General features: G+C 42.8%; 1 protein-coding gene across 1 annotated transcript in view; it reads right to left on the reverse strand.

Annotated features, from left to right (window-relative positions):
• Positions 1–3,899: 3,899 nt before the first annotated feature.
• Positions 3,900–18,075, reverse strand: part of NR2C1 (nuclear receptor subfamily 2 group C member 1) — a 90,771-nt gene continuing 76,595 nt past the window's right edge. Inside the window, exon 17 of the mRNA XM_065742691.1 lies at positions 3,900–3,912. Within this exon, the coding sequence (XP_065598763.1) occupies positions 3,907–3,912 (6 nt within the window). The 3' untranslated portion in view covers positions 3,900–3,906. The remainder of the gene's footprint in view (positions 3,913–18,075) is intronic.

The following is an 18,075-nucleotide window of genomic DNA, read 5'->3' on the forward strand; positions in this document are numbered from 1 at the left end:
CTGCAGCCCAACCCTCTCAACAATCACTGCTTTTTTGTATTAGAGAAGACAGAAAAATTACTCCATTTGACTTCAGTGATTGATTGGATAACCACTGTATTTCTTTTTATACATTATGTACGCTATATATAAAGATATAGAAAGCAGAAAGCCGTATTTCGTTCTCCCACCACAGACTAGTTTAGGTATGAAATCACATCCCATAACCTGAGGGAAGGCAGTACCTTCAGAACACATGATGAAAAACGTGTCTTGTTTTGTATGTTGCATAGAGATCCTGCTGATTTTCCTATTTCAAAATCCCTCCTAATCTTGTAGTCCTCTGAAAGGCATCAGTGCTCACTTAAGTCACTGGGTACCTCATGGATTTTTTGTAAGCCTTGGATCTTGAGAGTAACATCTGCACAAAATCTGAGTCTCTGAAAACAGAGTGTACAGGAACAAATGAGACTGATTGCAGCAGAGCTCACGACAGCTTAAAGTCATTCTGTATAAAAGAAATTTAGGATGCAGGAAAGACATGATTGGTTTCTGCAAGAAGATGGGGTTAACCTGTCTCTTACAGGAGCCTCACTCCTAGTATGATTTCTCATAAATAATTCTCTCTCCTGCTGTGTTAGGAGGATTCAACAAAACAGGAGGCTGAAGCCTCAGCTACCTAAAGAGCACAGTTCTGATGCACTCCTGCTTGGCACCTAAGAAAGAGGAAATTGAGTGAAGAGTGTTCAAGCAGCAGCTACTGCAGAGCTTAAAAAAAAAGAAAAACTAACTGAAAGGCAGAGTTTATATCCCATCTTATGCCCCTAAACCTGGCACTTTAACTTCACAGGCTGAGCTTACCATATCAACATCACACATTCATCCTACAGCAGGAGCCAGGTAAGCATGAAGTCCTACAGAACAGTCATTACCCTATACTCTTTAGCAGCACTACTTCTTCCACATTTGATAGCATCCGTAATGATTTTCCAGGGGATACAATAAATGGTTTAACTGAAACAAAATGTACTCACAGAAGAAGCATCCATAATACATCATTCTATGCACTGAATGCTTAATCACTGTACACAAATGTTTGTGTATTTGTGCACCTGCAAGGTTAAAATAATGATAAAGGCTTGCTTCTTTTATGGTGTAGTTTTCCAAAACCAACGTTTTCTTCACTAAGCACGAGAATACAAAAGCTTCAGATCCCTTCAAAAAAAAAAAAAAAACAGCATATAAATAAGCCATGAATATTTTCCAGCTGTGCTATTAGGCTAGAAGCAAATCATGGTTCAGATGTCACAAGAGCACTCTGACAGATGTAAAAAATACCTGCAAGACACAGCATGGTTTTCAGTCATCTTGACTTGCACAAAGCTGAGATGCTTTCTAATGCAGAGGATTGAAAATATTCAACTACACATATAGCAGTAAGACCTTGTATGAGAGTTAAAGCAAGCATTCATGGCTTGAGAATTAGAGGTATGCTAAGCCCGCAGATATTGTTGGAGGCAACTGAAGATCTGCACATCTTTAAATCCAGCCACAAATACCAATGAGAGGATTTGAAAGCTAGCACCTCACTGCTTCACACCTGAAACTATACATGCCAGGGAAAGTTAAAGCAAGCAACAGCAACAAAAAGAATCACCAAGGTTGGAAAAGACCTCCAGGATCATCCAGTCCAAACATCCACCTATCATCAATATTTCCCCACTGACCATGTCCCCCAGTATCGTACCCACATGTTTTTTTGAACACCTCCAGGGCCAATATTCCACCACCTCCCTGGGCAGTCTGTGCAGTGAGGCACTGGCACAATCAGAGAAGACTTTTTTCCTAAAATCTAACCCGAACCTCTCCCTGGCAAAACTTGAGACTATTCCCTCTTGTCCTATCACTAAGTATCTTATAGTTTATGTGACACCCACAAACCCATCATGTACCCAAATAAGAGTACACTTCATGAACAGAAAATACTGTTGAAAGATTACGTTGAAAAACTTTATATGCTTATCTTTGTCCTCATCAGTGATTTCCCTCATATAGGATAAATCTTTAAGAGATACAATCACTAGTAACAAAAAAAAAAAAAAAAAAAATTATTACAGTGAAAGGGAAACAAACTATACAGAAAAAAAAATGTCAAGCAGAAGAATAAACTACAGGAAGGCCTGCCAAACTGGTACTGTGTATTAAAATTGCTATGGATGCCCCCAGGCAGAGTAGCACCGATCTTTTAAAGCAATACAGGATGTACACGATTTGAGATATATTACAAAGTTGTTCCAAAATGCAGTCCCCCTCAGCTAGCACTCAGCAGTGTGCTAGTGTGAATCTGCTACTAGCAAAATGGTAACAGCTTATTCCTAAGACGAATATGACCCTAGTAACTGAGTCAAGACATTTATTAACAAAGTGGGCAGGATGCCATAAATAATGGAAGACAGTGAACTTCCAGGTGCTCTTACAAGACTGCTGGAATAGCATAATGCAATGGAAAGCACAGCAATGACAGCAGAGCAGCAAGGCCCTATGGTGCAGCAAGCAAGGGCTCGCTCAAATGCAACAGCCATAGGCATAAAAATAAGGAAAGAATCTGCTCACCTTCACAAGAACTCAGGTATATAGAGATCTCCAGTAAAACATACCCTTGCCTCCACTGCCAGCCCTTAAATGAGGTCTGGGAAGGAGTGGATCGTGGCTCCACCCCTTCTCATCACTCAGATGCATTGCACACATCTGAGCACCACTAGGTTGGCTCTGCCTTCCTGCCAGGTGCTCAGTCACTGGTTCAAGCCCTGACTTAGCATTTCTGCTACAAGTAGCAAGACTTTCATTCAAGACTAGTTTAATATCTCTCCACTCTCATAATTTTCATCTTTCATGTGTTTTAAGTCCCATATTTTTTACTTGGCCTAGCTGGTTTGGCACCTTATGGAAATCAGATTGTCCGAATCAGTCTGTGTCTGTAGTAAACTATTAATGTTAGATTCAGACCAGTCAGACAGATACAAGAGATCTCAAACATGGTGAACTTTCTATGTGTTTTGTAAAACCAGCAAGAGAAGGCCAAGGTTTTGATTCCGTTGGACAAATGGATCAAATGAGGCAGTCTGCACAGAGCTATCAAAATATTTGGCAGAAGAAAGGCTGTATGAGTAAGGGTAGGAATTTTACATATGTGGTGAGAACAGAAAATAATAGTATAGTTTAATTTTTGGAAGTCTGCAAGTGAATGTGTGCAAGACCACAAGAAACCAAGATTCATTAGCTCCCCTGCTCAGGAACAGCTTCACATTTACCTTTAATGGTCAAAGAGAGTGTGATTTACTGTCTGTTGACTTCACAGCTCTCTGTAGTCTCAGGACATAACACACACACCTTTGTGAGCAAGCTACATTCATAACAGTAGCTATATTTAAGCTAACATTTCTGATGAGATTTTTAAACTCTACTGTCATCTACAATAAATGAGACTTGCTGGAATCTGAGGGAATTTAGCAGTCCTGCTGGACTGTCTGTCTCTGAACAGTACTTGGGGAAGCTACTGTGCGCTCTGGGTACCTAAAATAAAGAAGAAAAGACTGCATACAAATGAAGTGGTCCATCAGAATGAGGCGAAGCCTAGCCGATGTCTTGCATTCCATTTTACCCACACTGCAACTGAAGGCAGATCAACCCGGAGGACAGCAGGGTGCTGGCTGAAAAACTGCACTGAGCAGCACTGCAGCAATAGTTAACTTGCATCCCAGCTGCTCCAGCCACAGTACTCTGCTGCTTCTCATTTCCAATACTCAAACAGTATTTCCCACATGAAACTGAATTCTTCTGCATTCAGTAGGGCAGTTAGAAATCCTTTCTTCCTTAATCCCCCTCCTGTGCTTTATGCATTTTGCTTGTTGGAAGACACTGCTACTTTTAAATCTAGAGTTTAGTTAAAGTGTCCGTAGCACTTTTCTTGTCATTCAGAGACCCTTCTCTTTCGAGCTAACCACCATCATGCAAGCTGTTATGGCTACTGTGGGCAAAAGAGGTCTCCAAGCTGTAACAGTAGCTGTAATTAACACATGAGCATACATTAATTTGAAATTGATTTCACAGTGCAGCCACACAACCAGACAGCTTTGACAAGCTTCTGGCATCCTGGCAGCTGCTTATCCTGCCCAAAACTGGAATGAGAGCAAGAACAGAAGGGTAACATCAGTTACTCCTGCAAGGATTTTTCTGAGATCATCTTCCCTTGGTGCAGCATCACCTCCAGGCCTGTGAAGCCCTGCTGCTTAAGGATCAGGGATGTTGGCACCAGTGAGCAGCAGGGCTGCAGTACTTCAGAACCTTTCCTCCCACTCTTGACCAGTCAGCAACTCTTTTACTGCGGTGAGAGTAACAGGACTGCAGGGGTAGGTATGATGAATTCAACCTGCAGCTATCAAGAAAACACTGCCAATACTCATAATGAAAAGTTCTTACGACTCCTGCATACGCCAGAATTCCATCAGAGTAACAGAAACTGTCCCTCTACTCTTCATCTCTAGGATCAGGCTTCTTAAATCCTCAGTTGAAAAGTGTGTTTTCCAGTATGTTTCTGGGTGGCATCTCTCACTATTTTACAAGGAGTGATCCAGAAAGTCTGTAATCTTAAATCTGGCATCATTTACATGCCAAAAACATTACATGCAGAAAGCAAAAACAAAAGACAACAGGGAGAACATCACTAAAATACTGCTTCAATCTGTCAGCATTTTTCCTATTTGTTCACACAGTGTTCAGGACAAAAGCATACCCAGTGGTAATAGGAGTTTAGTTTCAGTAATGCTAACGTGAAGAGCACCAAGCTGAAAGCTTGAGATCTTTAAGACCAGTCAAGTCTGTGTGCTTATTTGGAGGAGGAGAAATGCTCATGGAACATATTTTTCCAGTAACATTTCCTTCCTAGGCTACATGAAGTATTTTTGTGTCTCTGATCTTATCAACCTCTGGCTGGCAGCTCCCTGGTTACAGCAGCCCCTTCTTCAGCCTGCAAGATGCCCTCCTCCATCCGAGCTGCAGAAGCTACCTCCACTGCTGACCACCAGCCTCAGTGGGAGATTTTTTTGCACTCTTTCTCTACCCTCAGCCCATGGCTGGGCTGAGAAAGCCCACGGTACCTAGTGGCACAGTACAGAGCCCACTGAAGGGCTGGTAGTTATTTGATCAGTTTCCACAGCCTGAAAGACTTCACTTTTGGGAAGCCAGACTCATAGTTGCTTCTCTGTACAGCAGAATTGTGTGGAGGGTAAATTACTTAATGATCTTGTCCCTTCCCTCTTTGCTTGAGGTCCTTAAGCACAAGGAAACATCTTGTTTTCCTAGAGCTCCTGCACCAAGAAGCTGGCTGCTGTAAGCTATCAGTCAAGTAGTTTTGGCTTATAGACTGTGGCCCTGGGTTGGAATTAAATGTCACAGGAGTGCAAGTCCTGTACAGGAACTGCACTTCTGCAAGCAGTGTGTGAAGGAGGGACCCAGAGGTAGGAGGTAATGGTTAATTGTACAGAGGGAATGTCTGCCCTTTGAGAAGCGGGCTAATAATTGTATTTGTTCCCCCGCAGTTAGCCCTAATAGGGATAGGCACAAGTCACACTGACTCCTACAATCAGGAAACATAGAAGGTGAATATTTAAGGAAGGCAGACAGCCCAGCTATATTCAGGCTATATTTTTCATGAATGAAAGCCACCTCTTTCTATTCTGAAACGTACCATTAGGTGGCACTGCTTAGAAACATTACCTCCGAGTATTTCCCAGTTTGCCATTATCTGCACTCCACTAGCACGTAGTTCCCACTGAAACCAAGTGAACAGAGCCATCCTTCTGATCACATCAGCACAGTGGACATCAGTGTTTTTACGTTCACGTACATTTTTTACTCTTAAAGTGCTAAGTTTTGTCCTGGAAAACAAAATCTTAAATACCTCAGCTCAAATACCATATCTCCAATTTCAAAATGTATTTTTGAAGTGTTTGCCTGGGTAACAGCATTCCCCCACTCCTCGCCTGCTTTGTACCTCTGACTGTCCTTTGGCATGTAGTACAATAAAGATTCTGTTCTTTTTCTGTGCCACATTAACATCCAACAAAGACACTTTAATAAGTAATTTTCTCTTTCATATCTCATGTAGGACAAGACTGGAACAGTGCTTGGGAAAGCAGGATTTGAGCAGGGAAGCAGCAAGTGGAAGTTACTCAAAATCAATGATTATGCTAAAATAAAAAACAGAGATTCCCTGTGGCTAGTGATTTGCTGTTGTGAAATAGCACAGTAAAGTGGGCACTATTTTAAATGCAGATATGAGAAGGAAGGAGATGATGACAGACTAGGAGACAGCAGTGAAAGACTATCAGTCTTAACACATCTTCTCAAATGCAAAGATAAGGATCCTGCCCAAACAGCCCCTTGTTGGCCAAATATCCTGTGCACATACAGAGGATGAGACAGTTGTTGCATTTCAGTGTATAGTGCCAGTTATTTGGAGAGTAAGGAAAATAAATGGGTCAGAAGATAAATGCTCACCAACTGAAGAACCTTCTGAAGGTTTATCATGTAAGAAACCAACTGATCCCAAAACAGCAAGGCCATGATTTCAGGTCACTTGCTCTGCAAAGAATGCTTCAGCTTTCATGCAGCTCTTTACTATGAACATGTAAGTTTCTGAACAAGTTATTTTTGCAGTCTGTCACAAAGCATGGCTTGTCCACCTCCAGCTACCACATGCTATGCAAAAGAACATCAGGGGCAGATAGCATAACTACCTGAGCCTAAATTTTGACATTTTCTTTCTTACAAGTACTTCTGATCTAGCATTACAACCCAGGAGTGATGTACTGGCATCCTTTCCGACTATGGTTTAAAGTGTTCAAAAAGCCAGTGAGACTATGGACAGTGACACACCTTTTTCCAGGCACACTAGGTGGTTAAATAATGCAGCATTGCCAGCTAGACTGTCTTCAGGACAGTGCAATTGCCAACCAATGAAGACCCAGACTCTCCTTAGCAGAAAAACAGCATCCACTTATTAGCTCATCTGTCTGTTGTTATATAATAACCTGTTTACTGCCATTGGAGCAGGTTATACTTACACACAGCCTGGCAGTGAAGTAAAATAGCTGGAAAGTCACCAGAATGGTCTAACTTTACAGTGAGGGTGGTGAGGCACTGGAATGGGTTGCCTGGAGATGTGGTTGATGCCCTGTTCCTGAAGACTTTCAAGGTGAGGCTGGATCAGGCCCTGGGCAACCTGATTTAGTTGTGGATGTCCCGGTTCATTGCCGGGGAGTTGGACTAGATGACTTTTAAAGGTCCCTTCCAACTCTAATTAGATTCCATGATTCTACCTATATAAACGTTAGGATGACTTAATTTACTATGAGTCTCAAACAAGAGAATATGCTAACTCATACCAAGAATGTAAATAGTTATCTCTTCAGTGTGTCCCATTTCAGCTGATTTTTACCTCATTTCTACCATTCTGGTAAAGCAAAGAGAAGGTTACTGACATCTGAGCAGTCCAAAAAACCTTCCATGAATAAAAAAATAAAACAACAGGTGGTGATAGTGGGCAGCAGAAGGGTGGCAGGAACTTGTGAGTATCAGCATGCAGAATTGACAACATTTTAACTGCAAGATTTGTGATGATTTTTAGTTTGATTTTTTCAACTTCTGAGCATTAAAGAGATCCTTGTATCAGATATAACCACAGGAGAAGAGTGCAAATGAAGAAGGATTTACTCTAGATGAGCAACAAAAATATTGCAAAGCATTCTAAGATTAAAATCTGAGCCAAAAAAAAAGAGACAAGATTTAAATATAAAACACAACATTCAGAGAAAGCTAAGCTCATTATTATTTCTTTTTTATTTTAGTCAGCAGATACAATGTAAAAATTTTACATTGATTTTCTTTGAGAAGAAGGTCATAAAATCCTCTTTTTCTGCCTCCAGTAATAGCTAAAGACTTCTGATCAGTGGTGGTGAGAAGCACTTGGACCCAGATGGCTCTTACACATGTTTTTGAGTTGGATACTTAACTAAAGCCCAAATGTAAAATACCATTGTGTTCTTCGAATCCAATATGAAAGCACTTCAATTATCCAAGTCTTGCGTTACCCCATGAGGTCATTGTTCTTAATGCTTATCATGTTGAATATTCTCTCCATTTTCTGAAAGCTTAAGTATCAGAATTATTATTTGTCCCTTGTGGCATATGGATAATTGAGGTTTATAAATTTCATGCAAAATAGGTTTTGTACCTCATTAAACAGATCCATCTGTATTTCTACAGTGTAATTCTCTCGCATAATCTGTGCAGTTCATATGCTGATGACTGGACAGCATGATTATGCTAACTATAATGTAAACTGCTTTATGTCTGAAACTTCTAGAAACCAACAAATCAAGTGGCAGGGCTCCAGCTTTGAAGCAGATTGATTTTTTGTGCTCTGAATAGGCATACAGAATGGCACCATTTGCTACCTTATCCAAGTTGCTTAGCTGAACAGCATTTTACTAATGTCTGACTTACACAGGCACTGATTATCAGCTGGTTTTAGGAGGAGTGAGAGCCCAGAAGGCAAATCATACACAGTTCAATTAATTTAAACTAGTACTACAAAATGTAACATGAAGTTAACTAGTTGTTAGTCTCTTGTAACAATGCAGTGCAAGATACTCAGGCAAAATGAGTTCAGCATACAATTTCCCATAGCCTGAGAAGATTGACTGCATAGAGCAATCGGTCCTGTTAAGTTTATGTCAAAAGCACACAAAACTACTGAGACGTCATACTCACTAATCACCCTTGCCTGGCATTCTTAGGAGAGGAAACAAAACCACAGGACACGCAACTGATGAAACAGAGCACTTCACTGATCAGTCACTCTGTTTTCTCAGGAAATGTCCAGTTGCAAAAGCATCACAGGAGAATGGTTCTCAGGTACCAGCGCTTCCTGCTGGTTAACAGAAAGTCTGAAAATAGACCACGAGCAAAAATCAGGACATCAGATCCAGCTGTTTTCAGGAAGGCAGGTTTACAGGTGATACATTAATCTAATCCAGTTCTTAGCAGTTAGAAGGCTTTGAGTAAGTTGTTTAGCTCTTTCCTAGCTCATTATCTGAAAAGCATCCCAACAGTGTAACTTGTCTCAGAGGCAGGCACACGAGGCACTAGTCACATGGCCCTTGCTCCTTTCCCTGGCTCTCAGTGCTGCTCCATCTTCTCTGCAGGCACGTGGCTGCAGTGGGTACCAGAGGTTTCTCACCTCACTCTTTCCATTGAACCCTATTTATTTCACGAAAGACCTCTCAGAGTCAGTACCTTTGTGGAATATGGCAAAATGCAGAATGAAACATCCCCAGCTTTGGTTGATAACCCATCAGACACATGCCCTTTCCCGCCTTATGTGCAGTGACCCAGCGCACATTCGGTCCCTGCAAATGGCCCTCAAGCTGGAAATAGCAGCTCCTTGGCTCACTGCCCTCCCAGCACAGAGCAGACAGCTAGCCACCTTCTCCTCTGCCCCCCACACTGCAGCCTGACAGTGAGCCAAGCAGTGCTAAGATCCGACTGGGGGAGGTGGGCACTGCCTGAAGCCCCAGCAGAGCTCATCCTGGATGCAGCTGTAGTGGAAAGACTGAGGGCTGCTGTGAACAGGCCAAGTGCAGGCAGCCTGCTCGCAGCGGGCAGGGGTGGGCAAAGGAGAAGAACAAAAGGAACAGCTTATGTGTGCTGGTGGACGCTGGGGCTGAGCGCTGTTGTACAGCAGTGAGGATTTCCAAAGCTCGCAGAACTAGTGAAGAGAATCTGGCTGCTTGTCAGAGTGATTACTACTTTGCCACAAGAGATTTTATTTTATTTCTATGATTCTAGGAAGGTATAAGCATTTCTTTAATGAAAACATTCTGTCACCACCTGTCAGAAATAAATTCAGGCAAAGAAAACAAGACAATATTGAACTAGAAAGCAGAATTTTGCAAAACACCAGAACTGATTCATCCGTTCCCATTCCTGCCCCCCCATCCCACTCCGGGCACCATGCCGAGAACAGACTAGCTTAACCTGCCTGAGGATTTACATCAGATTGCCAGCCACTGCCAGAAATTCTAGATTCCACCATTCTCCATCACAGTATTTCTGTAGGAGACATACCAAATAAAAGTAACTTTATCTTTTTCTTTAATTATTTCAATTTCTGTAGTGTCTGTCAGCAGAGATGTCAAATACAAAAGTCTTGACTACATGCTTTCACCTCTGGGAGTGGCATGCCAGGCAACTGAGATATAAATATGTATTTTTCTCCAAGCAAGTGTGAACTACAAGAGCATCAAGGTAGGTAGATGCACATCCTTGGTCAAGCACCCCTACTTTTTAATATCTGAAAATGGTAGTTGAAAAAACTCATCTGTTGTAGGGCTAAGCTAAAACAATCCTCTTGCCACACATTAAAAGTAGGAGGGATAGCTAATTATCCATCAGGAAAATGTGCCGTCTATTATCTACCAAAGCTGAGGACATTTCAATCTGCAGAAGGGTGGGGGTTGGCACCTCTGCTGAGATCAAATCAAATCAAAAAACTTGGAAAAAATACCCTAATTCTTTCTTATTAAAGAGAGAGAATCCATTTGCTAAAATGGTATCACAAATCGATACAACCAGCACTGCTTTCAACAAAACAGTATGAATTAGCCCTAAAACCTAACTGGCAGAAAGACAAGAATGAACTGAATCTAAGTGATAAAAAGCAGAGGAAGGATTATCTATCTCTTCAGGATTCTTTTATACTTCAAAGAGCAATGAAAACGTCAAAAATCCTCTTTTAATTCTGAGCAAGTCAATACACATTATACATCAATTTGTAATTGCTAACTCAAGTTGGCCAGTACCAAAGAACTGCCACTACAGGATATTTCATTTTAAAACAGTTCATGGAGTTTTAATGGTGTTACCTGAAAACATATCTCAACAAAAAGTAAGATAACTGAAGTGTATTAAAAAGTGTACTTATTCATCTCTCTAGAAATAAGCAGAAAAAGATGAAGAGAACATCTAATGGAATGTTTTTTAGAGCTTCTGAAAAAGACAGAAAACTACAGAAGGATTTGCCAATTCAATTACTGGTATGAATAATAACATGCTAGCAGATATCCAAGATGAATAATAATAAAAAGGAAGGAAAAAAAACAAAGATGTAAACAGTTATTTACAAAACAGTAGACTATCCAAATCGAATTAGCAAGCATTATTATTATATTGCTGTTTGGGAAAATTTTGTATTTTTCCCTTCTGGAGAAGATTTTTATTCTCCTTTATGAATGAAGAGCTTTAAGTCATTTTTTCAACTGTGTTTTCAGGGAAAATTCTGTAATTTCAACAAAAACATTTTCTGCAGGGTTATTTCATTTTATTATTTTACATCAAAACTCTGTTTTTCTGTTAAAACAACTTTGACAAAAATAATGTGGGCTAGTGTGGCATTCTCTTTAAAATGGCTTCTGACACTCAAGGTCAGGCTCCACCATGTTAAACACCATAGCTGAAAATCAGTCGTTCAGAAGCAGGAAACCTGTGACCAAAGAGACGGTATCTTCATTTTATAGGCCCTGGAAAACATAGCTAAGGACACATAAAATGGTGCACAAAACAGAAAAGGGCGGCATTTTCCAACTGAAAATCAATCAGTATAGGTTTAGAGTGGCTCATGGTTCACAGTAATCCTCTGGTCTGAAACGTGTGGGATATTTGGCCAAGAAGTCTCAACACAGAGTGGTAGTGTGCATCTGTAAGCTGAATATTTCAACTCAGAGACCTCGGTTGCAATCAAACTACACAACATTCAGTATGAAATGATCTGGTCATTCTTGCAGCATTCCATGAAATACACAGATTTGCTCAATCTCAGCTGAATAGTTTTGAAGGAGGGGTGTTAGTGACTGGCGTTCTGGGCAAAAACAGCAGGCAGCACTCTCACTAGAGCAGGAGTCGTTTCTCTAAGAGGAAACAGGCAGCCTTGGAAGCAAAAACATAAACCATTAGTGCCAATTTCTGCCATGTGTTACAGAGGCAGACTGAAGAAATCCATTTTTACACTGACTGCTAACTACTGCAGAAAAGTCTGACAGGAAAACAAGTGACGTGTAGCTTGTTCATCAGGAACTCATACCACAGTGAAGCTATTAATTCTATTTAGTCACCCAATCCAGCACAGCCATATCCCCAAGCAATAAACACAGTTAAAAACAAACAAACAAAAAAATTGAAACTGCAGTTTTATCATTGGGCAGACCTGGAAACAAGCTTTGTTAGAGGAGGCAAAGCTCTCCTCCCTCTATTCACTAGCGAAAAGGTAAATCAACACATCTGTGTCTTTTTTTATCCATGTCTGCCTGGAGACTTTTGTTATACATATTTTTATTGTTTTCTTAGCAGGACAACATTCCAGCAGTGGAGAACATACAGAGGAAGAGGTATTAACTGCTCTTTTCTGTGTCTTTTGTGCTAAGTTCTGCTTTGTCACAAACTCAGAACATGAGGCCAGGGAGATCTTGGTGAGGACAGCCAATGGAGAAGCCTGGATACAGACACTCTGACCTCCATGCCCCTGAGCAGGAGTCAGGGCCAGGTCACTAACACAAGAAATGACTTTTTAAAAATCCTACTGCTTTTAGTTCAGTGAAGTCAGCATGTGTAAGAGATTTTAATCTTCCTCTGTTTGTTCTCGTGCTGCTTCAGTCGTAAGTTATGTGAACGCTCTCAGCTTAGACTCACAAAACATTTCTTATCTGACCTGCTTAGCCAAGTGTGTGACTCCAGCAGGTTCAGTTTCTCACAAACAAATTGAGGGAAAACAAGGCTGAGTTCTGAGATGACAGCCTGTATGGAGCATGCCTGATCACACTACGTTCATGCCTGTATCTTGACTGCAAAAGTGGCCAATGGCAGATGCTTAGGGAAGACTCTAAGCACAAAACAATCATAGAACAATGCTCTCTAGAAAACCTTCCAGCTGCTCAGGGCTTTCTGAGTCTCTTTCTTACCTCAAGGGCTTTTCGAGACACAAATTTCTCAATGCATGCAAGCACACTTATATTTGCCTCATATACACTGTTGGAATAGATGGATCCCACTATTGATCAGTTGAGTCACAGATGCAAAAAAAAAAAAAGCAACAGCAGAAACAGTGATGGGAAAACAGAACTCTTTAGCTTTTAAGAGTATTTGAGGCAAAAACTGGAAATCCTCTTATCTTTCCTGCTTTTAAACCAGCAGCAGTATCCCACTGAAATCCTCGCTTACACACCTTGTGATCTTTTAGGCCCTTAAACTCCTCCAGTCAGCTGTATTTTCAATGTTAGAACTGCCAGAACCCACTGAAACCCTCCCAGTGACAGCCTGCCCGAGCTCTAGCAGGAATCTCCATTGCCCATTTGCCTCATTTCTCCCCGCAGCCCAGTGGGAAGGCAGGAGACCTGTACTCAAATCCCAGTGCTATGCCTGAAGCAAGAATTTACTCAGTACTCCCTCAATTCAGGATGGTCTGTGTCTTATCCAGCTAAATTGCCTACATGTTAGATCAGCTAGATCTACTGCTGTAGTAAGTTATCTGTTGTCATGCATTTAACTGTTAACATATTTTATATTCCCTGAGGGCAGCCAACATAGTAGAGCCTCTAAAATCACTGAATAAGGAAAATCTCTTTATTACCTCAGCCCTGAAGTGCCATTTTTGACTGATGGTGCTATGAAGACCATCTCTGAGCTACTTAAAATACTAAAAGGGTACTTCCTTCCCCAGCAGAGATACAGTGCCACCCACTCCCCTTACCCCAGTATGTACAGTTCTGCACAACAAGTTGTAGAGAACAGACAAAGACAACTTGTTTAAAAATAAATCTTTCATTCTGCTCGAATACATAGTGATTACAGCTCACAGCAAGATGTAGCACTGTACCTGTCAAGATATGTATGTCCCTCTTAACTGCCTTATGAATTAAACACAGCGTTACCAAGCAGGCTGTCTTCTTCCCCTCCTCATTTTTATCTATAACTGTAACTACTGATTACTGAAAGTCAGAACATTAACAAATCTAAGAACATTAAATTACTTATAATAAAAACAGAAGTAACACAATTTCGTCTTCATTATGCATTTTATTTAGACCAGTCTGGATTTTCAGCATATTCTCAGTATAGTAATTTCTTCCTTCTGCTGTCTCTAGATACTGTTATAATTTCTTGTTGATGTGTTTGAGTTCTATTAATTTCCCATGGGTACATCTTGCCTGAAAAATAGCTCCAGCAGAATTTGACATGTGAATTGGGCTTTCGTATTCCCTAGTGAAGATGAGCAAGATACACAGTGGTGAGAATAAAATCAGCCAATGTGAATTTATATCTAAAATGTACTTCAGCTACCTGCTGAAGGACTGCCTAGGCTGAATAAATTACCTTCTATTATGGTAGATGAAGACACACACATCTGGCAAAAGAAGCTGAAAGAAACAAGTTCAAAGAGTTAAGAATGCTAAGGTTTGAAGAACTGGTTTTCCAGTCATTACTTAGGAATGTAGTCATTCCTCTCTAAACTCTGTTGCCACCTTCCTGCACTGCCTAACAGACAGTGCCTCAATTAACAAAAATGCCAATTCACTTGAGTGGTGGGGAGGGAAGTGTGTAAAAGAGGAGAAAAACTCAAGATTTTTTCTTCCTGTTTATATTTGCATTCATAATTTCATACCAACACGAAACTGAGTAAAAAGTTGTCTTAGTTCCTTTAGGGATGGAACTGTTTTCTTCAGAGTGTCTGGTATGATTCTGTGTTTTGGTTCTAGGAGAAAAACAATGTTGATAGCACACCAGTGTTTATTAAGCAGTGTCCTACAGAGCCAAGGCCACTCCAGTTTTCTCAGCTCATACTAACAAAGGGCTGGAAGGGGGCAGAATCAGGACAGCTGACTTTAACTCACCAAAGAGATATTCCATACCATACAACATCACACAGAAGGAGAGTTTTGAAGGGGTGGGAGTTCAGCTTGCTCTCTTCTGCTCACTGGGGAATGAGCTAGGCAACAGTGGGCAGTGAACAAGTGCTTGCTTGTTATATATGTTTGTTATATACACTCATATATATAAACAGTCATAACTATTGTTCTTTTCCTTTTCTCTGTCTTAGGAAATTGTTTTAGCCCACTGGGAAGCGGGGATGTAAGCTAACAGCTGTGTGGTGCTCAGCCACCTGCCGGGTTAAACCACAACAAAAAGGAAGGGCATACGGAAGAAAAAGAATCAGGTTTTACAACCATAATCAGGAAAAGTGGACCAACCTCAGCTGACATTAGCTATAAATCCAGCTGTAGAACCTAGATACTATGCAATGGTCTTCTTAAAAATGTGTATTCGTATAAACATAAAGCATGTGGAAATCCCTTGACCTCACTCAGAGAATTTAGCAACACTCCTTTCAATTTCAGCATGTGTAGCTGGAAGTAGCAGAATGAAGTGGGCATCAGGCAGAGTGGTCTCAGCTGCTTGCTAGCTGGAGCACACAGTGAGAGCTGTTTCAGCTAGGTTCCAAGTTCAGCAGAAAGCCCTAAAACCAGATCAGCATTGTCATGCCACTGCCTGTCCTTCTCCATGCTGTTCTGTCCTCCTAAACACATAGCTCTCCACCACACAAAGCACCACATCTCACTTATCCTGAGCTACTCTGCTGTTGAGCACAGCAAGAACATTGAGCACAGCAAGAACTTGAGGAACACAAGGAGGGTTCTCTGCCTAACATATACCTTTGTGCTGGTGAGCAGAAATTCAGAAGCAGACACAGAGCCCTACTGGGTCACTATGAAAGCTACACGACTGACAGCACCTGCACACTCCAGCTGAAATCGGGTCACCCCTGACTGAAGGGCTTTGTGCTGCTTCAGTGACTGAAGCCTGGAGAGTAGGTGGGCTCAGGAGACCATCAAGGCTGACTTCAAAATGTCACTGACATCACCCATTCTGATCAGCCCATCTGCTGCATGCTAGAGACAAAATTCAGTGTACCCTGAAAGGGTTTGATTACGCTTCTGAGGTATTTGAAATGACTTTTCTTTATTGCTCCTTTATGAGCACAGACAGTGTTTGAAAACTTGACTTAAACAGAAAATGTGAATTTAACACTGAGCTGCTGACCCATACTAAACCCAATGCAAACATTTCAGCTTCGTATCTCAGCGGCCCAGTTCTCTCCAGCTAATTGCTGAAGTAATCAATTTTTGAAGTAGTCAATGAAGCATCAAGTGCATTTAGGGACAGCAAAGTCAGAGAGTTCCTAAATGTCAGCCTTCCTCTTGTTACCATAAAATCAAGCAACAGAAGGAATAATTAAAAAACAGGGGTTTCACCCTTCCTTCCCAACAGATAAAAAAGCAAAAAGAAGATGCTAAGTCACAAGTGAAAGACCCTCCTCTGGAACCATGGAGAGTGAAGAGGAGACAAAACAGCTGACACAGAGGTTTCATACTTCAGACTAGAGAGCCATGGCATGAAATTAATTTTATCTGTTGGATACTGGATGACTTATCAATTTACTGAGACACGTGAAGAACACGAACCTCGAACTCAGTAAGAATGTTCTCCACTGAGATGCCCAAAACAAAAATGTGGATTCTTGGTCACTTGTGATTCAAAGTGAGGTCTACAATTGTTCTTTTTATTTATTGCTGCCTTTCCTAAAGGGAGCCTCCCTCCCTTTGAAGGTTTCTTCTGCAGCCTTCATTAGCCCTGAGGTGTTCTCCAAGAATTAGGGATTACTATTTTTAGCACTTCTGAGCTAAACTTAGCTTAGCGCGACTTCTCTTTGTGCTGCACTACTTCTGGTACAACGGAGGAATGTAGCTCGAGTGGCCCAGAATTCACACAGAGGTTATTCTGGAAAAGGCAGGTCGCTGTATGTGCAGCACAGAACATGCTGCCAGGGCACAGCAACCCTCAGAGATAGATTCAGCCCCTGGGCAGCCTGTGAACTAAGCGTGCAAGTGGAACATGGCTCAGATACCTTGCATCCACAATCCCCAGGTCATTCTGACTTTCCTACAGCACTACACCTCAGATCTCCATCATCTCCGCGCTGCTGCTGGTAGGCAAAGGAGTGCGACGAGTGGAAGACCGCACAGTTCTGTGTGTCATTCCTCAGCTCATGCTACTGCGGCAACTTCCATCCCGACGGCGGCTCGCTCGGAGACGGCAAACTTCTCCCTTCGGCACCACGGACAGCGCCGCCCCACCCGGCCTCGGGAACGCCGCCCCCAGCGCGCCCCGCTGCCGGCGCTGTGGCGCCCCCTGGCGGCCGCCCCGCCCCGCCCCGCACTCCGCTTCCCCGCCGCCCTGCTGCCGCCTCCCGGCTCTCTCGGCGCGGTGCTCACCTTCCGCAGCATGCTGAGCAGCGGCGCCGGGCGCTCCCCGCCGCTCACGGCGCGGCCGTGCAGGAGGAGCGGCGCGGCTCGGCTCGGCTCGGCTCGGCTAGGCACGGCCGCTCCGTGCCCGGAGCACCTCCGCGCGCCGCTCGCGCTGAGCGGCGGAGCGACGGCACGAGGCACCCGCCCCCTCCGCCCGGCCCCCTCCCGCAGGCCGCTGGGGGCAAGAGCCGAGGGGCGGGTTCCCGCTGCGGGGAGGGGGAGGCCGGGCGGGTGGACCCGCGGCCGTGCCCGGATCCGGCCCTGGGAAGCGCTCCGCTCGGGTGCTTCAACGCCGAGCGCGGTGCTGGCGTTCCTGGAGCGGTTTCCTGTAACAAAACAGGTCCGGCCCGAAGGAACCTTAGGGAGGAACTTCTCCTTCGGGCAGTGAACCTTAGGGAATCAGAGGAGACCTTATTGCACTCTACCACTTCCTGAAGGGGGGTTGTGGTGAGGAGGGGGTAGGCCTCTTCTCCCTGATAAGTAATGACAGGACAAGAGGGAATGGCCACAAGTTGCGCCAGGGAAGATTTAGATTAGACCTCAGGAAGCATTTCTTTTCTGAAAGAGTGGTCAGGCACTGGAATGGCCTGCCTAGGGAGGTGGTTGAGGCACCATCCCTAGC

Source organism: Cyrtonyx montezumae, unplaced genomic scaffold (assembly GCF_038088225.1).
Source record: "Cyrtonyx montezumae isolate F1298 unplaced genomic scaffold, pur_monq_1.0 scaffold_3, whole genome shotgun sequence".
NCBI classification, from domain to species: Eukaryota; Metazoa; Chordata; class Aves; order Galliformes; family Odontophoridae; genus Cyrtonyx; species Cyrtonyx montezumae.